General features: G+C 41.4%; 1 protein-coding gene across 1 annotated transcript in view; it reads right to left on the minus strand.

Annotated features, from left to right (window-relative positions):
- The window catches only part of TTC27 (tetratricopeptide repeat domain 27), a 557582-nt gene that overhangs the window by 185914 nt on the left and 346352 nt on the right, over positions 1-25316 (minus strand). Inside the window, exon 11 of the mRNA XM_075338149.1 lies at positions 9673-9786. Within this exon, the coding sequence (XP_075194264.1) occupies positions 9673-9786 (114 nt within the window). The remainder of the gene's footprint in view (positions 1-9672; positions 9787-25316) is intronic.

Consider the following 25316-nt stretch of genomic DNA (forward strand, 5'->3'; position numbering starts at 1 on the left):
GGTGCACAGTCACACAATGCAATGCTTGTCTTCCATCTAGTCTTCCAACCCGTCATTCATTAGTACGGATGTGCTATAAAGGCAGATGACCGGTTTGAAAGTCATTGCTGTCTAAGTGACACAGAAAGGCAAGACTCCAGTGGGCAATAGAAAAAGTGGATTACTAAGTTTGAGAAAACAGCGCTGAGGTTCTGGGTTCAAATCCCACCAAGGAGAACATCTGCAAGGAGTTTGTATGTTCTCCTCGTGTTTCTGTGGGTTTCCTCCAGGTTGTCCGGTTTCCTCTCACACGCCAAAGACATAACGATAGGGAATTTAGATTGTGAGCCCCAATGGAGACAGTGGTTACTACAGCTGTAAAGCGCTGTGGAATTAATAGCAATATATAAGTGAGTAAAATAAAAAATAAGATAAATCCAGTTTTAGGTTGGTGGAGGTGGAGAAATGGGGAAAATTATTTTTTATTGGCACACCTGGATCCTCTGATATATGAGAATACTCATTTTTACAGTAGGGCATATTTAAGCATTGTGACAACCAAGTTAATCCCTTCATGATCGCTGTGTGCCCAGTGGCAGAATGACGCTCTTAGCATGACAATGCACCATAAAATGAAAGTTGTACAGTTATGAATTTCCTCCACAAACATGACAAGTTTTCTTTGCTTCTCATTCCATCACAGTCCCCAAAGATAAGTCCTATAGAGGTTAAATGGGTCAAGGAGGAAAAGGCTGTTCAAAGCAAGTCATTACATCCATCTAATATATGGCAACAGTTCGAACTATTCAGTCCGCATGGGACAATATTCCTAGACAATCACATCAACACCTAATGGAATCTATGCCACGAGGAATAGCTTGAGTTCTGATTTGTGATGAGCGAACATGAACATGCTCACCGCAGTTTGTTACTCGATTGAGCCTCGGAGTTTGAAAATGCTCGAGTTTCCCATTGACTTCCATTATACTCGATACTCAAGTCATTGTAGAAAACTCCGATGCTCAATCAAGTAACGAGCAGTGGCAAGCATGCTTGCTCATGACTAGTTCTGAAGGCCAAAAAAGGTCCAATGCTGTAATACATGGGTGTTTCTGACAGAAAAGGCAAATTTAGTGTATTTTTCCTGACCATGATTTCTCCATCGACAACATTTTTGTATATATTAAAGTCTAACCAATAAGTGTTCTTGAAGTTCAAACCATTATATTATTGAAAGATTGAAAGGTTGAAAGAAGAAAAAAGAAAAAGTCAGAATAAAATTGAAGGCAAGGCTAAAAAAAAAGCCTTAAATAAAATTACAATAGCAGCTCTTAGGAGAAATGACCCTAACAGAACAGAAAACATGCACTACGCAGAATCTTCAACAGTATTGAGAAAACATTTATCTAGCAGTTTGCACGTTATACAGGGGAGACAGGCTGTATAGAAAAGTCGGCAAAATGTAGCACTTATTTTTTTGCTTTTTTTCCACACAAGTTATAGTTAGTTTTTAGTATATACAGTGGAACCTTGGTTAACGAGAACAATCCGTTCTGGGACTGTGCTTGTTAACCAAGTTACTGGTCTAGCAAAGCAAGATTTCCCATAGGAAATCATTGCAATGCAGACAATTCGTTCCACAACTTGTTAAATGTCCCATCCTAGTCCCCTGTTGTGCTATTCCACACATACACAAACACATATACAAACACAAGTATTAACTGTATGTGTGTGCGTGCGTGTTTGTTTGTGCGTGCTTGTGTGTGTTTGTGTGGACTGTAGGAGCGGGTTAGAGCGCGGTGGATGTACGGAACCGGAAGTGTGTGCGGTGAGTATTTTGCTCGTACAGCAAAGCTTTCTCGTCAACCGAGTTACAAATTTACAGAAAGCTTTGCATGTTAAGCGAAATTCTCGTTAAGTGGGTTACTCGTTAAGCGAGGTTCCACTGTAATAGATATATCTCTTGCATTACCTGGAATCTATTAATAAAAAAAAATGGCTGATGATAGATCTTAAAATTATTTTACCACCGAGCCAATCAGATCTAAAGCTTTTAATAATAGTACACGATTAGGGACTTTTGACAAACTGCAGTAATTACTATAGGATCCGCATAAGAAATTCATGGAAAATCTGAACAAACTTTGTTTCGCGTGTATATGAAAAGAGTTGCCTAACTTATAGACTATAAATATGGACATAATTGTCGGTACCCTTCTTTTAAGCCACATTAAGAAATTGGTCAATATTTGACATCAATATTTGTAAGCCAAAACCCTGGGTAGGTAAAAAATGCAAAAGTGGAGCTTGTGTTTCTATTATACTTTTCCTCTGATTGTTGCCTGAGGCAGAGAGGACAGAAGGAGCAGGCGAGTACATAGGGTTCAGTCGGGACAGGTTTGAGTAAGAGGACAAAGGTACAGGTAACGGACAATAGGCAAAGGGACCTGACAACTAGTTAGTTAGACAGACATGCACTAACTGACCATGTTGCTTAGGTGCCTCCCCTGAGGGTGCCTTTAAGTACCTAGTGCCCCAAAGCCATAGGCAGAGGAACAATTCCGGGAATAGGGGCGCTGGCACATTAGGGGAGTGAGAGTGTGCACCCTAAGTGCACTCCCGGAGGACCTGTGTGGTATACACAGGCCCTGGGAGCAGGAGGAAAGAAACTCACACATGGAGGACAGTGGGAAGGCGAGGCAGGACTGTGCAGTCCAGCCCTGGTGATGAGTGAGTTGGCGTCCCTACTGGGGAGAAGCAGAGCACAGCAGAGATGCCGGCGCTACAAATAGGATTTGCCTAACTCTGTAGTTCTGTAGTAACACATAACTAGAAGCGCCAGTTCATAAAAAGCAATTTGCTGAATAGTTAATGGAAATCAAAGGTGACGTGTAAAAGCTGAAGAGTAACTTTTCGCAAAATGCCAGGCAATGGGAAGCTTCTATGTGTAGTTATAATTGTACACCATGTGAGAGATGTGACTAATGCTTTTAGTTCCCTACAGATTTACATAGCAGAAGCGCAAGTTAACAGTTGATTTTACAGTTACTGATCTATCCTAACTAAAGAATGTTATGTCTGGAACACCAATGGTGTGAACATGGTGCAAGACTCAAAAAACATAACTATACAATAGGATAAAGAGTTTCATACAAGTCACAATGTAAATGGGAATGATGAAAAGCAAAACTGCTATGGGAATACTAGACTGAAAAATACAATTGAAGTTCTTTGCTTCCCATACAGAGTTTTTTTTAACTGCAGGTGAGGTTACACATAGGTTGGGGACCCCAAAAATAGAGATTACCTTGGCATTGGTTTTGGGGCTCTTTTGCATTGATCAATACAATGGCTAAACATCTCTTATATTCCTATTATTCATAGCAGTTATGCATATTCCATTTTTCATGTTTTTTTCACTTTTTCAGATAGTTCATTGTATTTTTCAGTCTAGTATTCCCATATACATTGTGACTTGTGTACAACTCTTTATCCTATTGTATACTGATCTATCCTAAACACAAAATATCAGCTTGTTAGCATATGGAAAAAAGCTGCAACATTGACATGGTGGCGGTTTAGGGCAGCCAAGGCAGCTGACAGGTTTTCTTTAAATTGTAAATGTCATTTCAACCAACTTTGCATGTATTGCAAGTACAAGCAAATACAAGAAATTTTGTAATATATCATATCAGAATCAGCTGATTGTTTTTCCACTTATGAACCACTTCCCCCCCTCCCTTTTATCTCCTAAGCTAATCAACCGCTCTGAAAAATATCTCACGTCTATCTTGGTCAGGGTAAGAAAAGACAAGTATGTTTTAATATTACTGTGCCTGTTTTTTTCTTGCTAGAAGGTTAAAGCACACATGGGTATATGATTAACATGCAAAACTGGTGCAAACAGAATCTAAAACCACTTTCAGGCATATTAGGACTTTGATGCAAATTTAGCTTTGATTTTACCCTTTACATTTCGCTAAAATATCAGAAAAACCTGTGAACATAGCCTTACCATGCCACCAGTTACTAATATTGGACAGAATTTTTTGTAGACTGGGGATCGAACCTGTCAGGTGCAATATACACCCAGAACCACGAGCAGTACTGGTGCATATTGCTAATCCCTGCCTAACTGTCCCTGTATCTAGTAGCATAGATAAAGAGATCCTTAAAAAAAGAATTTCTAAAGATCTTCTATAATATGCTAATGAGGCCAGCGACTAGTCGTGAGGGCATTACTTCTCCTGGCAAGTCCGCCCCATTAGCATGTTAGTACGCCCCTGTGGGCGTGCTAACATGCTAATGAATGCGCAGCATCAGAGGATGGTTGTGCTCACCTCTCTGCTGCTATCGTGTCCAAGTCCTGGATTTTGGCTCAGTGGCATGATCCCGGATTTTTAGTTATGCGCACTACATGGGTTTTAAGCCATGATTTGTACACCTGGCTTCATAGTGCGCATGACCACCGGGTGTATGAGTCCTGGCTTCAAACCCATGTAGTGCGTATGACCGAAAGTCCAGAATCATGCGCACTGAGCCGACATTCAGAACTTGGAGGTGAGCGCGACCATCCTCTGACGCTGCGCATTCATTAGTATGGGCGTACTAACACACTAAGGGGGCTGACTAGCCAGGGGAAGTAACGCCCTCACGACTAGTCCCCTTGCTCATTAGCATCTCATATGGGATCTTTAGAAATATTTTTTCTAATGATGTCTTTATCTATGCTAGTGTATAGAAGGACGGATAGATCAAAAAAATTGGTCTGCACTCAGACAAGTGGGTGGTGGTGCAAGTGAAAAATGGGTTCAAGCCAAGATAAATAAATAAATTCACTGCACTCATAGATTGTGAAGCAAAAAGTTTTTCAAATTTATTGAGGCAACTGTGAAGTCATTCCGATGTTTCGACCCCGCCTGGGTCTTAGTCAAGAGTCGCTTCAAGATGGGTGCCTGGGATATGGAAATTTGATAAAGGTCCTGGGTTTAGCCAGCGCAGCAGCGCTGTGGCTGGTGATATGGTGTATCCTCACAGGATACACTATATCACCAGACACAACGCTGCTGCGCTGGCTAAACCCAGGACCTTTATCCTCAAGGTATTCTCTACCAAATGCTATTTATCCACTCAAATTTCCAAATCCCAGGCACCCATCTTGAAGCGACTCTTGACGAAGACCCAGGTGGGGTCGAAACGTCGGAATGACTTCACAGTCGCCTCAATAAATTTGAAAAACTTTTGGCATCACAATCTATGAGTGCAGTGAATTTATTTATTATCTTAGGACGGATAGGCAGGGATTAGCAATATGCTCTCAGAACTGCTCGTGGTTCTGGGTGCATATCGCACCTGACAAGTTCCCTTTAAAGTGTACCGGTACAGGAGACAGCGCCGCCAAGAGAAATAACCTCCATTCACATTCATCTATACTGTCAGCATTAGCTAACTGAGCCAAAAAATGTCTTCTCTGTACCACACATGTAATGACAATGCCTCAGAAATTCCGCCTGTCACATTTCTGAAAATAATAAGATTACATTCAATAATTACAGGGAGGAGTCATTTGTCTCCACTGTAAGTAAGACAAAGAGCGTCTGACTGGTACATGTAGAGACAGCGAGCAGTAATGCATAGACGCTGGCACTGAGCGGACAAAAAAAAAGACTTGAAAACAAATCTAGGAACAATGTAATGCTTTCAAAGCGCATTGAACCCGAGCCAAGTCCTTCTAATATATGATCTAAATAACAGAGCAATGAATAGGCATTATATTATTATACAGACCCCAGCTCGCTTGCCAGGAATGATATGTCCAGACAAAACAAAATACTTACAGAAAATTAAAAACAGGGTGTATGCCGGAGTAAGATGGACGTCAGCTAAACAATGCAGAACTACAATCCAAAATCAATACCTGCAAGTTAAATATGTGGTGCAAGAAGTAATTCAATGCAAGGAAAGGGGCATAGTGGACAGGAGGCCGCACTCCGCGGGGATCTGCTGCGCACCACTGCTTATTGATGATAATCGCATGTTTTCATTTAAAAAAATTCCTAATACCCTGTAAATTCCGATTGTATCTGTCCTCCCGCAGGTCACGTCAATGTTGTCTCCTGGCTAGATCTACAGCTCTGCTTATCCTGAGCGCTTTGGTTCATAAAGAGAATTCAATAACTATAATGACATCCGTCAATGATCACATACAGAATAGTAGAAGAAATGAAGCTACACAATGATCTACATGGCATTTAAACTCTGTGAAAATCTTGTTAACAATCCCTATAGGCTCTATAATGGCTGTCATTAGTCGCTGTCAGCCAGTATTTGATAATCCATTTAGAGACCGATCCTACACAATTAATAGATTCTGCAAACAGTCAGCCGACGGCCATCTCTTTTGAGTCCCCAATGTACATGCACTCCAGCAGGTATGTATTCTGCATGGATAAAGGGAAGTAACCCACTGCTACACCCCTCTGGAGGTAGAATTACCATTCTTAAAAAGAATGGATATGTTCTAGTCTTACAGTCTGAAATCTGTAACCTAACATCTGACGTTTGGGAAGAATCAGGAGGCTCCAGAATCAATAGATTGTTAGCTAGTACCTTCAAAACTGACAGACAATAAAGGGTTATTTTCATAATCGTTCTTCATGAATGTGGTGCGCCCCTACATCACCAGCTGTGACTGCTCTGATTCTTTAAGCACAGACAGCTTTGTCTTCATGGCATCACAGGAGCACAGTGGCACTGAACTTGGCCAGATAAAGAAATTTGGTCAACTTTAGAGCAGTGCTTGCAAGCTCTATAACAAAGAGCTTTCCAGCGCTGTGCTTCTTGACTAAAAGAATGACCACGACTGCATTGATGGCTGTTAACTGAAGCAACAAGCAGCAGACAATAAAATTAAATAAAAATTAAATATCTATTAAATATGTTTAAAAGGGTTTTTCAGTTTCAGAAAACTCCTGTCCCCTCAGATACAATAAAAAAAGCGAAACAAATAAACTGACTTTACTTACAATACCTCGGTCCATCATCAAGTCTCCACAGCTTTTCTCAGTGATTATTAGTGTCTGCAGCACTAGCGTCACACTGACAGCGCTGCAGCAAATCATCAGCTACTGAACTCTCATTATTGGCTGTAGTGCTCTCATAGCGATGTCAGCACTACAGTCATGGCCAAAAGTTTTGAGAATGCTACAAATATTAATTTTTACAAAGTCTTTCTAATGGCAATTTGCATATACTGCAGAATGTCATAAAGAGTGATCAGCTTAACAGCAATTACTTGCAAAGTCAATATTGGCTAAGAAAATGAACTTTAACCCCCAAAACACATTTCAATATCATTGCATTCCTGCCTTAAAAGGAGCAGCTAACATTGTTTTAGTGATTGTTCCATTAACACAGGTGTGGGTGTTGATGAGGACAGGGCTGGTGATCAATCAGTCATGATTAAGTAAGAATGACACCACTGGACACTTTAAAAGGAGGCTGGTGCATAGTATCATTGTTTCTCTTCAGTTAACCATGGTTATCTCTAAAGAAACACGTGCAGCCATCATTGCTCTGCACAAAAATGGCCCAACAGGGAAGAGTATCGCAGCTACAAAGATTGCACCTCAGTCAACAATCTATCGCATCATCAAGAACTTCAAGGAGAGAGCTTCCATTGTTGCCAAAAAGGCTCCAGGGCACCCAAGAAGGACCAGCAAATGCCAGGACCATATCTTAAAACTGTTTCAGCTGCGGGATCGGACTTCCAGCAGTGCCGAGCTAGCTCAGCAATGGCAGCAGGCTGGTGTGAGTGCTTCTGCATGCACTGTGAGGTGGAGACTGCTTGAGCAAGGCCTGGTTTCAAGGAGGGCAGCAAAGAAGCCACTTCTCTCTAGAAAAAACATCAGGGACCGACTGATATTCTGCAAAAGGTACAGCGAGTGGACTGCTGAGGACTGGGGTAAAGTCATTTTCTCAGATGAATCCCCTTTTCGATTGTTTGGGACATCTGGAAAACAGCTTATTAGGAGAAGAAGAGGTGAGCGCTACCACCAGTCTTGTCTCATGCCAACTGTTAAGCATCCTGAAACGATTCATGTGTGGGGTTGCTTCTCAGCCAAGGGAATCGGCTCACTCACAGTCTTGCCTAAAAACACGGCCATGAATAAAGAATGATACCAGAATGTCCTCCAAGAGCAACTTCTCCCAACTGTCCAAGAGCAGTTTTGCGCCCAACAATGCCTTTTCCAGCATGATGGAGCACCTTGCCATAAAGCAAAGGTGATCACTAAATGGCTCATGGAACAAAACATAGAGATTTTGGGTCCATGGCCTGGAAACTCCCCAGATCTTAATCCCATTGAGAACTTGTGGGCAATCATCAAGAGACAGGTGGATAAACAAAAACCAACAAATTCTGGCAAAATGCAAGCATTGCTTATGCAAGAATGGACAGCTATCAGTCAGGATTTGATCCAGAAGTTGATTGAGAGCATGCCAGGGAGAATTGCAGAGGTCCTGAAGAAGAAGTGTCAACACTGCAAATATTGACTTGCTGCATTAACTCATTCTAACTGTCAATATAACCTTTTGGTACTCCTAATATGATTGCAATTATATTTCTGTGTGTGATATAAACATCAGACAAACACAATTAAAAACCAGAGGGCAACAGATCATGTGAAAATATAATTTTGGTGTCATTCTCAAAACTTTTGGCCATGACTGTACAGGCAATAGCAGACAATGTGTGGACCCACTGTGCCATTGACTGGGCTAACCCTGGAGGAGCGTGACTAAGTGCCTACTGGGTATTTACCAGAGCCTCTGATGGTGAGGCTAGACTTTGATGCTGGTAGACACCAGGTGCCACTCCAGAGTAGTCCCCGGACTGCAGCAGCTAAACTCCGGGGTCAGGAATGCAGGTACAGAGCTTAGGATAACAGGCAGGACTGGATACTGGCTAAGACAGGACAACTGGTTCAGACAGGATGGACTTGGGTACAGACCGGACTACGGGGGTTCAGATACATGGACAGGATCGGGTTATAGGTATGGACAGGTTTGGGTTCAGGTAGGCAGGACACTTTTTCCTTCAGGCAGGCAGGATACAAGGTCACAGGGATTTATCAACAAATTAGCTGGTGAAAGACACACTAAACTGAAGTTGTTCAGGCAGCGGGTCTTAAGTACCCTGTGCTTCTCAGCCATAGGCTGAGGACACTTGCAGAGTGCACGTACTAACCCCTTTAAGACGTGGACAGAATGTGCCCTGGGCAGGTTGCCAGGAGACTTGGGCGACATGTTCAGACCCTGGGAGCTGGGGACCGTGGCAGAAGCTGGCACACGTGGAGGTATGCAGGGCGGCTGCAGTGGTGAGTATAACGGCGTTCCTGTCAGGAGGAGGGAGAGGAACCATGTGGGGATGCCAGTGTTACACAACATCCAACAGCGTCAGAAACTCTCCATTAGACCTGGGGTGGGTGAATAAAGCACAGTTTGTTTTGTACACAAACTGCAGTAAAATATCAACAATTTCATAGAAAAGGACCTTTAAAAAAACAGTTTAAAGGAAAGAAAGCAAAAGTACTGGTGATACCCTATAGCCAGGCATCATTATGTAATTGGAAGTTTAATAGCCACCATCTCTGGATAATACATTCGATAACAGTAAAATAGGACCGTTCTTACCTGCGTTTGCATCATCGCACGCTCCACGCGTCTAGAACTTCCCTTCTCTAATTTAGTCCTCAGTATTAATGCAGATGTCTGGATGGCCCAAAATTTGGGTTGAGAAAGCAAACACTGAAATAAAAGAAGATACATTATATATATATAACACTGACTAAATAGAGAATGATAGAATGATAAAACAGAAATTACACTGCAAAAGAAAGAAAAATGAAAATAAACAGTTTCAGCTTTGATATTGTTCAGAATTTTGAACATACTAAATGATACCTCAGCCAAGAAATAAGACAAAAAAACTTAAGAAATGATTTATACCATCATTAACACTATAAGCTGAGAACAGGGTGTCCTCCAAAGGGTGCACTAATTATTACACAGCGCGATGATAGTTGTAGGCTGCTTTCACACTACTTTTTTTAGCATGCGTCATGAACGTTTTTTTGCTGCAAAAGCGGATCCTGTTTTTGCAAAGAAAAACGCATGCAAACTCATGTGTTATTTTGCAGTATCCTGTCACTTTAAGTTTATGGGCGGGCATTGGAGTCATGTGATCGAGAGTGAGGGGAACTGAACGTGAAAGACTGGGAGCCGACATCTGACAGCTGCGGAGGCTCATAACCAAGGTAAACATCGGGTAACTTGCTTGGATACCCGATATTTACCTTGGTTACGAGCATTTGCAGCTGCTAGGAGCAGGGTTGCCTGCTCCCTGCACACGTAACCAAGGTAAACATCGGGTAACTAAGCCCGCAGGTACCCTATATTTACCTTGGTTACGAGCGTCCTCCGCTCTCAGGCGGGGGAGAGAGGGAGGGGAAGAGAGGGAAAGGGAGAGACTGATCACGTGAGGCTGGCTTCTGGGCATGCTCAGTAGAGCAAGCAGGATCCTGTCTATCAGCATGCCAGCGTTCACATACGTTTGCGTGCAGTATAGTCAGGATCCAGCAATTTGCAGTATTTGGACGCAGCTCAAAAACGTAGTAGCATTTTTGAAAAAAGTTAAAAAACTGCAAGTCGCTGGATCACTACTATAACGCACGCAAATGCAGGTGAACGCATGTTGACGCGAGTCCATTGCAAATGCATTGATATGAAAACGCATTTGCACTGGATCCGTTTTTGCGTTAAAAAATGTTCATGACGCATGTTAAAAAAACGTAGTGTGAAAGCAGCCTTAGCTGCCTTCTTAGTCTGCCTATGGTCGATATCTGTAGTTCAGCTGCAAACTTGTGCATGATTGCGCATTTGATAACCTGAGCTATTAGAAACATGGAGCCTATGAGGCTGCTAGATCTTATCATTAGATCTGTTTTTGGAATGGGATCTGCAACTGAAAATACGGGTCTGGTAATGGCATCTGATTATTCAGGTATAAAACAAAATGGTGATTAAATGGTTAAGATCTAATACATGGAAAAGGTTCTGCAGTTTTCCAACTGAAAGAATCAGGAATGTAATTTATTGGCTTTTATCAGATTCATCTGTGGGTAGGGAAATGTTGGCAACACTTGTGTTCCTGTTCTGTGGGTGTTTTCTGCTCGGGATATCCACTGCCCTTCCTCGGCTATCAACAGCTTCTTACTACAGAAATTCCCATGAGAGAGAGAGTCATCTACTAGCAGGACATCATATTAGGCTCACAAAAAAAAAGAAAAAAATGTTCAATGAAGAAAACTAGAAAGTGACATCAGTTTAAAAGTACCAAGATGCCATTCAGTAATGGGCTCTGATAATAAAAATGGAAAAAGGCATTCAATCCATCAGCGCTGCTTAGGTCCTAATATAATAAGTCCAACTGGAAATCTTCATTAAAAAAGCCTAACTCCACTTAAAAGTGGTTGTCTTTCGCTAGCAACCATTCTTAATTGGCTTTCTAAGCTGATTTTTTTAAAACTGGAAAAGGAATTAAAGGGCTGTCTGACGACAACTAATCTTTTACTCTTAGAAGCAATAAATCCAACAGGTTAGAAAAGTTAATTAATAAGAACTAAGGGCTCTAAGACCAGCTCTTAGTAGAACATACACATTCTGTCTCTTTCCACTGATTCCAAAAATATGTTTGTGCATTGAAGTCCAAACAAACTTAGACAGATTATTGAACGAGAATCTTCTATACTAGAGTTTCTCAAAAATACAACGCGTTCAGGGCTAAGGGGCTGAGCACCCCACTATTCATACTTTGACTTTATTATGGCCATTACTTATATATGCACCTTATTTTTGTTTTTATTTTTTGCATGCCCGTCGCCTATCTATTTGCTTGAGTTTTCCCACAGATGTAAGTGGGCAGCTGAAAATAGTCAAATAAGTTGTTCGGCAAGAGATGATGTTACCATTGATCTCCATGAAGAAAGACAGCACATACGTGCTTGAATGAGGAGGGGACATGGGAGCGCGGGTGAACCAATCTGAGTAATGATGTAGCTCCTACCATTACTGCTCCCACATAGCTTACTTTTATATCCCGTTTAATTGATAGCTCTATAGTCCTTCATGCACATTTGGTATTCAAGCAAGAAAAAAAAACAAAACACTAAACTCCCCCTGAGATACTGCCCAAAAACTGCATTTATTAAAATGGCTGCTAAAGCCATAAAGTGATTGTACAGACATACAGTTGTGCTTAAAAGTTTACATTCCCAGGCAGATTTTTTGCTTTCTTGGCCTTTTATCAGAGAATATCAATGATAATACAAAATATATTTTCCTCTCATGGTTAGTGGTTGGGTGAAGCCATTTATTGTCAAACTAATGTGTTTTCTTTTTTTTAAAATTATACCGATAGCCAAAAACATCCAAATGACCCTGATCAAAAGTTCACATACCCCAGTTGTTAAAGGAAACCTGTCAGGTAATTTATGTGTTCTAACCTAGAAGCAGGGTGATGTGTGGCCTAGTAACCCCTTCCTACCCATCCCTGTTTTGTAATATTGTGTAATGTGCATGTATAAAAATATGTTTCATTACTTATGTGTACCCTATGTAAATGAGCAGGGGCTCTAGCCCCATGGGCGTTGGGCGTCTTTACACGCGCACTGCGCATGACCGGAACCGCAGGAGGCTTTTGAGCATGGATAGTGCACGTCTGAAGACGAGAAGCAAGCACCCGGATAACAAGGCTGCGGGAATGGTAAGTGCGCACACACGGGATCTCTAGGAGCTGAAGGTGACGTCGCTTGTGTAAATCCATGGTATCACGCCCATGGAAAACATGGAAATGCCCACAGGGCGATGCGACGCCCATGGGGCTAGAGCCCCTGCTCCTTTACATAGAGTACACATAAGTAATAAAACATTTTTATATATGCACATTACACAATATTACAACACAGGGAAGGGTAGGAAGGGATTACTAGGCCACACATGATACTGCTACTAGGTTAGAACACATAAATTATCTGACAGGTTCCCTTTAATACCATGTATTGCCCCCACTAACATCAATGACAGTTTGAAGTCTTTTGTGGTAATTGTGGATGAGGCTTTTTATTTTCTCTTTATTTTCTCAGATGCTAAAAGCTGCCCATTTTTCTTGGCAAAAAGCCTCCAGTTCCTTTAAATTCCTGGGCTTTCTTGCATGAACTGAGCGCTTGAGTGGCTCAATGATATTAAGGTCAGGAGACTGAGATGGCCACTCCTGAAACTTCACTTTATTCTGCTGTAGCCAATGAGAGGTCGACTTGGCCTTTTTTTTGGATCGTTGTCCCGTTGGAACGTCCAAATACGTCCCATGTGCACCTTACAAGCTGATGAGTGCAAATTTGCCTCCAGTATTGGCTGATAATGTGCTGCATTCATCTTTCCTTCAACTTTGACCAAGTTTCCTGTGCCTTTGTAGCTCACACATCCCCACATCATCAGCAATCCACCTCCGTACTTTACTGTAGGAATGGTGTTCCTTTCATCATAGGCCTTGTGTCAAAGGCCTCCAAATGTAACGTTTATGGTTGAGGCCAAAAAGTTTGATTTTGGTCTCGTCACTCAAAATTACCTTGTACCAGAAGTTTGGAGGCTTGTCTCCGTGCTGTTTGGTGTATTGTAGGTGAGATACTTTGTGTCATTTTTGCAGTTTCTTCTGGCGACTTAACTATGCAGCCCATTTTTTCTTCAAGTTCCTCCTTATTGTGCATCTTGAAACAGCCACACTGCTAATTTTCATTGAGTCCTGTATTAAAGTTGATGTTATTTGTGGGTTTTTCTTTGCATCATGATTAATTTTCCTAGCAGTTGTGGCTGAAGTTTTTGTTGGTCTACCTGATCGTGGTTTGGTTTGTAGAGACCCTGATTTTCCATTTGTTAATCACAGTTTGAACACTGCTGACTGGCATTATCAATTCCTTGGATATCTTTTTGCATCCCTTTCCTGCATTATACAGTTCAACTATCTTTTCCTGTAGATCTGGTGACAATTCTTTTGCTTTCTCCATGACTCACAATCCAGAAATGTCAGTGGCTGGATATAAGATGCAAGAGTCTGTCTGGATCAAGTAGAGTTGAGCGACTATTGAAATATTCGTGTTCACGATACTCGTAACAAGTACTGTGTAATACACACATTTATTCTGAATAGCGAGTATAATGCAATATGGGATGCATATGGGATATGCGAGTAATATTCTGATGATTGTTAAATGCAAGTAATTTTCTGCAGGATTCCAGCAGAAAATTACTTGCATTTCCCATTGACTTGCCTTGTACTCTGTATTTGGAACGAATACACGAGTATTACAGAGTACTCGTTACGAGTATCGTGAACATGAATATTTCGATACTCGCTCAACTCTAATTATCAGCAAACAGGTCACAGGTGAGGATGTTACCTTTATTAGTCATTCAAACCCATTTGTGTTAACTTCTGTACATGTTATCAGGCCAAAATCACCAGGGTATGTGAACTTTTGATCAGGGTCATTTGGACGTTTTTGGTTGTCATTATGACTTAAAAAGAGAAAAAACAGTTTGACAATAAATGGTTTCACCCAACCACTAACCATCAGACAATGTTTCATACACTCATGTATGTTTTATGGTGATTGGGCAGAGATCTTACTGAATTTCCACATACCTCTGATTTCTTATAAAACCAGCATATACAAAAAAATGTGAAATGCTTCATCAGATGCTATATAGAGGATGTTTTGCGTTTAGGGGAACATTTCTCTGGCATACGGCACAGTGTTCTTCCAACTGTTGTCTGGAGCGCCATATGCATTAGTATGGGAAAGGGACAACATTATGGTGGCAGATCTATTTAGTGTTTCATTGGCAATTGATCTGTAATATACTGTACATACCAATAATATTTTGTGTCTCTCCAGACAAAATATATTGTAGATGAATATCTGATACACAAACACCTGTGAAGAATTAGAAGCCATGGTTCCCCAGGGTTTGTACACTCGCATTAGAAGCTGCATACATTACAAGGCGCTTTGCAATGATTTGGCTATAAATATACGGTGGTCTCACTGGGAGGTAATTACAATGATGGTCTCTCCTTTGGCTGAGCAATGTGCTGTACAGTAATTTATTACAAAGAATAACACAATTGCAAGGCCAAATTTGTTTCCAAGACAGGACCAGACTCACAAAGCCTCGTCTCCTCCCACATCCTGACACATGTCAATTGAATGGTGAAAAATTGGCCACAACTCATGAAAATTCATGGTCCCAACCTATTCTTTCTTTTGAGGATACAGCAACTTAGACTCTGTGTACCATCAACTGAAAGCGAGCGTTTAATATGTACACCCTTTATGTGACGCTCATTAACATCGCCTTTTCTTTCCTGTACAGTTACAATGGTCTTTGGGCAGCTTCAAACTGAAACATGCAAATTGTAGATCAGTCATTAAGTGGGAAAAAGTCACAGGCCACTTCCTTAAACCTTTTGCCCATCATCACAATGCTATAGAATATAAATGTTTCTAACAAAAGACAGCAATTACGTTTCCAGGCAGTATTTAATCATTATACTTCTGTGGCCTACGTAAAAACAATTCTTGATTCACTTACGAATAGGGTAAAATCACACGACCGCTTTGTCCACATCCTGGAAAAATGGTCCAATTATTCTATCAATACTTTGATAAGTGTTTGATCCAAGTGGCACCAGTTTTTCTAGGACGGGGAGAGAGAAAAAAACAAGTTTCTCCACCTTCTCCATTCTGTCAGTCCATGAAAATCGGATGACACTTGGATGTCTTGCAAGTGCCATCTGATTTTTTCTGTTTTGTTTTTTTAAGTGGTTGAAGGAAAAAAAAACCTGGAGATGCACACAGCCCCATAGAATATCATAGGTACAAGTGCTATCCATGAAAAACATGGATTGCAATCGTTCGTGAAAATCAGTGTGCATGAGCCCTTATGGTATATCAGCCTGCAGGACAACAGTAAGCCTAAATATAGGTAACCCTAACGTATTCTCTTGACATTGCCCAGCTAACAGTTTCACTAAAAAGAGAAAACTTCCTATTTTTGTGCAGAGCTTACAAAGGCGATTGAATCCTGCAGCTCGGTTCATCCTGAGTGTCCCAGTTCATGAACAGAACTAAGGCAGTACTTCCAAAGGTAAAATAGTAGGAGAGTAATTGCATAAGAATGCCTACTTCTATGCCATTCAGTGCCTATAGAAGCTGCGTAACAACCTCTCAATCCTCATCGTCCCACCTCCTTTTGAACGTTCAGTGCAGAGAAGAAGGCAAATGTTTTACATCCATTTTCTATTGCAATTGGTGGTGCACGTTTTTTTCAGGTGGGTACATTCCATAATTCCATAACTGTAGCGTATCTGTGCAAAGACAGCTGTCAATTACCGTGTCAAGCCATGCTTACATCAGCCTCAAACACTGCTGTGACCAGTGACTATAGCCACTTCTGGCACACCGCTAGTACTGAAAACTGACGGCTCGCGGGAAGAACAAAGAACATTTTCTCACAGTAGCCACGCTTTCAGAGCAGTGGCTGGACAGTATTGTAATCTTAAAGCTGTAGATTCAGGTTCATTTGGAGGCATGGAAAGTTCCATATAACAGAACGAAACCAAAAAAGAGCTGTTTATTCCTCCAGTGTACCACTGGATTATTGGTGTGGATCTGCTATTTAGCAGCAAATTGACACATTTGTTCTTTTTGCCTATATTAAATTAATAATTCCCAGCATGAGGAAATGTTAGCTACTTCCATTCCTTAGTGACGTCAATTTCAGTCTAAATGTCCCAAAATGGGAGAATCCGCTAAAGGGGCCTCTCAGTATAATGGGTCAGAGGGGGTCTCCTTAGACTCCGTTTAGCCTAATATTCAGCTATATCCTTCTGCCTCATTACAATCAATGGCTCCTCATTACAATCAATGGCTCCAACTTTTTCTGGAATGTGATGGAAACCCCTTTGTAGTGCTCAGCAGAGCACAGGATAAAAGTAAACCTAGCGAAGTATCAGATGCCACCATTAGCCTGTGCCTATATTATATTGACAATATGAACAAAGATGAGGCCCACATCAAACAGATGTTTTTCACAGAGCATAACCTCGGAGATAGAAATACACCTTTAAACTACCTTTTCCTGCATTCCCTATAAAACTTGTAGAAAAAAAAATACATTAAAAAAACTTGTAATCATATAGGTGATAAAGGTAAAGGGGAAAAAGTGAAAAGGGCATTTGACTCTAATAAGATACATTACAAGGTTTCTTATATTCACTTTCACTATTGAGCCGCAATTTCATTTTCTGTGTCAGGAGAATGGAGCTAACTGCAGTACGTCATTTGTACATGTTTTAATTGCAAAAAAAATTACTTGATTGCAAGATTTTGTATTTAGCTGAAATATGTATTAAATGGGTTTTCAGGGATTTTTTTGTGTCTTTTTGCCATTAAGTAAAGAAATCTAGAGATAGCCATTACTTGTCCTCTACATCATGAAGACTCCGTTACTTAGGAAGAGATTGCATTCAGCCACTGACCTCGGACGTGGTGTTTGCATGTGACAATTTAAGGCGTTGTTCCCTTTTATTTAAGTTTGTACTCTCTCAGCAGTTTGGTAAAAAAAAACAAAGCACATTTATTCATCCTCCCCAGGTCCAACATTGAGTTTCCACCATTGTTCCTTGTGCCTTGTATCACATCAACAACCAATCAGTGAGCTCAGTGACCACAAGGGGGCATTCCATCTTCACTGGCAGAGCCACAGAGCTCCCTGACTGGCCACGACACCATTGCCAGGCATCCGGGGAAGTGACGGAGAACTGTCAGTGGACCTGGGGAAGGGGAGCACATCACAGTTTGTTATTGTTTTATAACAAACTGCAGCTAGGTTAGAAACTTAATTGAAAAGAAACAACCCCTTTAAGGCTTTGTGCGCACTGGAAAATGGAATTTTCTCAAGAAAATTCCGCAGGCATTGAAAGATTACCGCACCCGCGGTAAAAAACCGTGGCAAGTCGCACCAGAAAACAGCATGCGGTTTTGTTCGCGGTATTGCCACGGTTTTGCCGCGTGCGGGTTGGTACATGTGCTTTATTGCATTCAATGCAATAAAGCACATTGAGAAAAGAAAAAAAAAAAAAAGTCATTTCATTCTGAGATAGATAGATAGATACATAGACAGATAGAAGACTAGATAGATAGATAGACAGAGTCCCTGTGAGCACATGCTGCATTTCTCACGGCCGTCAGTGAGTTCATTACCGGCCGTGGGAAATGCCCTGTGGTTACCTCTGCTGTCTCGCTGCGAGGCTGCATTCAGCGCTGTGTCAGTGTCAGTCGCGGCTGGATGCAAGCATCGGAGGACGTGGATTACGCCGGAGCTGTGTGTTTCGGGAGGGTTAATAAACAGGTGAACCAGGAGCTTTTTTGTGTTTTATTTAAAATAAAGGATTTTTCGGTGTGTGTTTTTTCACTTTACTTACGGGTTGATCATGTCAGCTGTCTCATAGAGGCTGCCATGATCAAGCCTGGACTTAGTGACGGCGATCCGCCGCCATTAACTCCTTACATTACCTTGATTGCCACTGCATCATGGCAACAAGAAGAGCCGGGGACACTCCGGGACTGTCGCATAATGCATGCGACAGTCCTGGGGCAGCTGCGGCTGATATTCTCGGCTGCGGGAGGGGGGAGGGAGGAGGGACATTAACCCTGCCGCTCGCCCTCCCCAGCCTGAGAATACCGGGCCGCCGCTGTGTGCTTACCTCGGCTGGAAGGTAAAAATATGGCGGTGCCCACGTGTTTTGTTTTCTATATTTCCGTTTGCTTTCTATGTGTATTCTATATGTCTGTGTCTGTGTTCTATGTCTGTGTCTGTGATGTCTGTGTGTGTCTGTGATCTGTGTGTGTTTACTCTGCTCCGCTTCCTCTTCCTGGCATAATGACATCACTTCCCTGCAAACCGCAGGCAGCGATATACATTACCGCAGGTAAACCGCGAAATACCGCAGGGAATAACGCAGTGAACCGCACAGAATTTGCTGCCTGCGTTATTCCCTACGGGATTTCACGATTACATTGGAGTCAATGTAGTGAAATCCCGCAGCGACGTGCGGAAAAGAAGTGACATGCAATTGTTTTTGCTGCGGGAATCCCGCAGCAAAACATGCAGCTGTCATATTCCACTTAGTGCGCACAGGATTTTTTTTTTCCCATAGGATTTGCTGGTGAATCACTGCACAGATGTTATGAACATTTTCTGCAGCGAAACATGCAGCAAATCCACAAAAAATCTGCGGCAAAAACCGGCAAGTGCGCACAGGGCCTTAGTCTAGTGATCGGATTAAAGGCTCACAAATTATGGCTGCTAAAACCTCTTTTTACTTTTTAAAAGAAATGTATCCACTAGAGTTGAGTGAATTGGCAATAATCCAGGTTCGGCGGATTAGTGGCAGGTTGACAAGGAAGTCCGAGATCCGATCCGGAATCCGGAAGAGAGAGAGAGCGCGAGAGAGCGAGCGAGAGAGAGACTGCCACACTCTCCAAGGCCCCCACACTACACCCACAATGCACCACAGCACACTGTAACAGGCTAGGGGGCGTGTCAACCTGCACGGACGGACTGTGGACGGGGAGCGGCAATGACGCGATCACCGCAGCAGACTGTCACAGGCTGGGGGGCGTGTCAGCCTGCACGGACGGACGCTGGGCGGAGAAAACAAGGAAAGAGGTGTGAAGACCCGGAAAAAGTATGCCGCCATGACACAGAGTGTCGGTAAGTATGAAACGCTCATTTATTTATTGTTTTTGTCATGTTTTAGGACTTGCCGAATCCGGATCGCGCACCCGGAATTCCGCGTCCGGGTTGTCCCCGGAGATAACACAGATAGATTTTTACAGTCCGGGTTCGCTCAACACTAGTATCCACAATGCAGTCTAAATATGGGTAACCCAAATATTCTATATATTCTCCTTTTACTACCTATTGTACCTAACTGCTTCAGTAACATGAGAATTCTATACTTGTACATAACTTCCATAGTTGAATGAAACTTACAGCTCGGACTCCCCGTCAGATGTATACAAACTTGTCCTATAACCTAGCGTCAGTCTGTTAGACTGTTTTAACCCAAAATATCTTAGAGAAATATTCCCAAGGACTCATTATGGCATTGAGAAGTTAAGCAGATGAGTTACCTCTTTCCAAGAGCTGTACAAATTGTTTGCGAATGCGTGAATACAGCAAATTCCCCTGGTTTAACACAGACAATACAGAGAACATCCATTAACCAACAAGATCGTCGTTCTTTTCACATTAATTGTTTTATCCCCCTTGGTATCAAAGACTGAATATAAAAAAAACAAAACACAAAAGGTTAAAAGCTGTGTCTTTTGTAAAGAGCTATGAAATTGGATGTGCCACACACATTCGAAGCCAGAGCCAATGCTCATTAATTGCATTTTGGCTTTAGTAGACGCTATCTACCACAATTGGGGATTGTTAGACAAATTGAGGTTGTAACACAAAGTCAAAGCAACTAAGATCCATTTCATTCAGACAGAGTGCACCTAAGTGGAACATGGTCCAGTATTGATATTTGTTCCATCAACCTTAAAGTGAGTGCACCGCTCCCAGCCTACCGCGCTTCTATGCACTCCTTAAAGTTCACAGTTCAAACCTGATGCAACAAGCAGAAGCATCACTAACCTAGGTGCACTATATAGAGGGAAAGCAGATGACTGCTTTATAGGCTGTGTTTACATCTACACAGAATGCGCTGTTGCAGATTCCCTATGATATACTGGAAAAAATCACATTGAAACCTTCATTAATGTGACATTGCAAAGTGTTAATAAAACTTTACCAGAAAATGTATTTAAGGTATCTGGCGTTTAAACTTTTTCACGGTTTCATTTTCCTGTACTACACTGTTTTTTGTAATAGCTCAGCACTGCTTGTTACACAATCGACCATCAGGGTGCTAGGGTACTCATGGTGCTCGGCCGAGTATTGCGGGTACTCGGATGTTTCATCCGTAAAACAACAAGCACAGCACACAGGCTTGCTTCAAAGCATAATTTGAGCAGGCAACCCAAGAAGAGCCATTCAGAGATGGCTCTCACTGGGTGTAAAGCAACATTTTTGGATACAGTGTGTCAAAAGATAAAACTCCACCCTGACTCCTAGAGGAAATGATCTGTTCATGGCTGGCTGTATGTGGGCGGAGATCCGAACCGCCCAATCATTGACTTCCATAATACTCGTTACTCGAGTTGAGCCCTTTCAGAGCGTCTGACCTGCTCGACTCTAGGAACGAGCACCTGAGCATTTTACTGCTTATCCATCACTAATAAGCAACAATAGGCAAGGTCGTCATCATTCCTTTAACGACACTGACATTTTTCGTTTTTCCTTCTGCTTCAAAGAGCCATAACTTTTGTATTTTTCTGTAGAGATAGCCATATTAGTGCTTGATTTTTTTTGTAGGGAAAGTTGTCATTTTGAATGACACCATTAATTTTTCCATACAATGTACACTGTGTGCAGAATTATTAGGCAAGTTGTATTTTAGAGGATTTTTTTTTTTTATTATTGATCAACAACTATGTTCTCAATCAATCCAAAAAACGAAATATTTTTGGAAGTTGAAGTGTTTGTTTTTTTTAGATTTGGCTATCTTAGGAGGTTATCTGTTTGTACTGGTAACTATTACTGTGCAGAATTATTAGGAAACTTAATAAAAACCAAATATATTCCCATCTCACTTGTTTATTTTCACCAGGTAAACCAATATAACTGCGCAAAATTTAGAAATAAACATTTCTGACATGCAAAAACAAAACCCCAAAAAATTAATTACCAATATAGCCACCTTTCTTTATGACACTCAACAGCCTACCATCCATAGATTCTGTCAGTTGCTTGATCTGTTTACGATCAACATTGCGTGCAGAAGCCACCACAGCCTCCCAGACACTGTTCCGAGAGGTGTACTGTTTTCCCTCCCTGTAGAGCTTACTTTTTATGAGGGACCACTGGTTCTCTATGGGGTTCAGATCAGGTGAACAAGGGGGCCATGTCATTATTTTTTCATCTTTTAGCCCTTTACTGGCCAGCCACGCTGTGGAGTAGTTGCATGCATGTGATGGAGCATTGTCCTGCATGAAAATCATGTTTTTCTTGAACGATACCAACTTCTTCCTGTACCACTGCTTGAAGAAGATGTCTTCCAGAAACTGGCAGTAGGTCTGGGAGTTGAGCTTCACTCCATCCTCAACCCAAAAAGGTTCCACAAGTTCATCTTTGATGATACCAGCCCATACCAGTACCCCACCTCCACCTTGCTGGCGTCTGAGTCGGAGTGGAGCTCTCTGCCCTTTACTGATCCAGCCTCTGGCCCATCAAGACTGACTCTCATTTCACCAGTCCATAAAACCTTTGAAAAATCAGTCTTAAGATATTTCTTGGCCCAGTCTTGATGTTTTATCTTATGTTTCTTGTTCAAAGGTGGTCGTTTTTCAGCCTTGCTTACCTTGGCCATGTCCCTGAGTATGGCACACCTTGTGCTTTTTGATACTTCAGTAAGGTTGCAGCTCTCAAATATGGCCAAACTGGTGGCAAATGGCATCTTGCCTTGGCAGCTTCACGCTTGATTTTCCTCAATTCATGATCAGTTATATTGCGCCTTTTTTGCCCAACACGCTTCTTGCGACCCTGTTCGCTATTTGCCATGAAACGCTTGATTGTTCGGTGATCACACTTCAAACGTTTGGCAATTTCAAGACTGCTGCATTCCTCTGCAAGACATCTCACAATTTTGGACTTTTCAAAGCCCATCAAATCTCTCTTCTGACCCATTTTGCCAAAGGAAAGGAAGTTGTCTAATAATTAAGCACACCTTATATAGGGTGTTGATGTCATTACACCGCACCCCTCCTCATTACAGAGATGTACATCACTTGAGTTACTTAATTGGTAGTTGGCTCTCAAGCCTATACAGCTTGGAGAAGGACAACATGTATAAAAAGTATCATGTGATCAAAATACTCATTTGCCTAATAATTCTGCAATCAGCGTACTTAACAAAAAAAAAAAAAAAACATAAAACCCAAATGAGATGAAATGGTGAAAAACAAAATGCAATAAATTTTTTTTTTTTTATTTTTGATCTGATGTGATCCTTCTGCTCAGTACGATTATGGTGATTCTAAACTTGCAAATTGTAATTTAAGCAGTGAAAAAAATTCAGATGTTTGTGAAAAAAAATGTGGTTATTTTTCCATTGCTAAAGCTGCATGACAGCTTTTTTGTTTTACATGGTGAGCTGACATTATCATTGACACCATTCATTTTGATACATACAATGCTTCTCTTCTTTTGTTTTAGAAATACGTAATGACTTAAACGCAATTCTGGAGTATTGTTTTTTTTCCTTTTACAAAGATTACCATACAGGTCAAATTATATATTTTTGAAAGACACGATTCTTGTGAACATGGTGATACCAAATATGTTTACTTTTAAAAATACATACAGTGTTTCCTAAAAAATAAGGCATACCAGAAAATAAGCCCTAGCATGATCTTACAGGATTTTTGGAGTATGCTGGAAATATAAGCCCTACTCCAAAATTAAGCCATAGTCACAGTCAGGTCTGGGGCTAGGGGGGAGTCCAATTTGCAATTTCTCAGGACTCCACTCTCTTAGGGACCCCAGCAGTTGTATTCTGAGATTCAGAATGTTTAAGGATCTTTAACGACTTCACAGTCATGTGACCAAATGTCTCATAATTGCAGAAGTCTAAAAAAACTAAACAGGAGACCGGCTGGTATGCCGGACTGGCATTAGGTGGAAGGGAGAGCAAAGTGGGAAATTTTATAGGGCCCCCATTTTCCTAAGGGCCCCAACGTTTATATTCTAGTGATAATATTACAAGAGTTCCATGATGTCAGGCTCCCATGGGGGCCTTCAGCGGGCCTCTGGCCACCATGGTAATGATGGGAGCGATAGAGCCAGTGCATACTCCATTTCAATGACTTTCTCAGTGAGTGATAGTGGCATTTAATTTGTTAACAGTAGTGATGGTACCTTAGTTATGCCCAGTCCTGTTAAAGACAGATGACGGCTATACAACACAACCTGTATCCATTGCGTGTGCAGAGAGCTCAGTCCCCTGATGTCAGAACGGACAAACTAATATGTCTGTAAGTGCTAAGGGCTTAATCCTGTGTTCACACATTATGGTCATATTCTAATTTTAAGGAAAATTATAAAACCTTTTACAAAATATTCTACACATCAAACACTTCGGAATCCCATAAAAAACATTATTTAAGAGGATGACCACCTGAAACTGAATGAAAGGAATCTATGAACTCAGTACATAAGGTGTTCTGTAAATCTCTTAGCACGCAGGTGCTGCCATATTTAGCCAGAGGGCAGGTAGCTCCATAGCCAGAATGACATGGCTTCATCATCATTGTTCACTATACGATGAAACACAAATACATAATTCAGGAGAGAAGGATTACACAAGCTCATATCAACTACTTGTCTGCACAGTTGAAAAGTTCAAATGACTTCACTGATGTAATCCAAATATACGCCTAATAGAAGTATTAAAGGGAGGCACAAATCAGGCGTTATCCCAATGTTATAAACTGAAATTGCACAGATGAGAAATTAACAGGGCACTGTTCTCTACTATTTGTTATTTTTCTGTAATATTTTCAGGGAAAGATGGTTAATTAAGGTGGTTCTCCAAGAATGAGATAAAATGGTGACCCCGATATAACTCAAACTGCAGCACATTCTAGTCACTTGTCAGCATAGACTGCAGATATACAGCTCCCTAACCAAGGTGTATCATATATACAGTACAGACCAAAAGTTTGGACACACCTTCTCATTCAAAGAGTTTTCTTTATTTTCATGACTCTGAAAATTGGAGATTCACATTGAAGGCATCAAAACTATGAATTAACACATGTGGAATGAAATACTTAACAAAAAAGTGTGAAACTGAAAATATGTCTTATATTCTAGGTTCTTTTGCTTTGATTACTGCTTTGCACACTCTTGGGATTCTCTTGATGAGCTTCAAGAGGTAGTCACAGGAAATGGTTTTCCAACAGTCTTGAAGGAGTTCCCAGAGATGCTTAGCACTTGTTGGCCCTTTTGCCTTCACTCTGCGGTCCAGCTCACCCCAAACCATCTTG

This window comes from Anomaloglossus baeobatrachus, chromosome 3 (genome assembly GCF_048569485.1).
Source record: "Anomaloglossus baeobatrachus isolate aAnoBae1 chromosome 3, aAnoBae1.hap1, whole genome shotgun sequence".
In the NCBI taxonomy this organism is placed as follows: Eukaryota; Metazoa; Chordata; class Amphibia; order Anura; family Aromobatidae; genus Anomaloglossus; species Anomaloglossus baeobatrachus.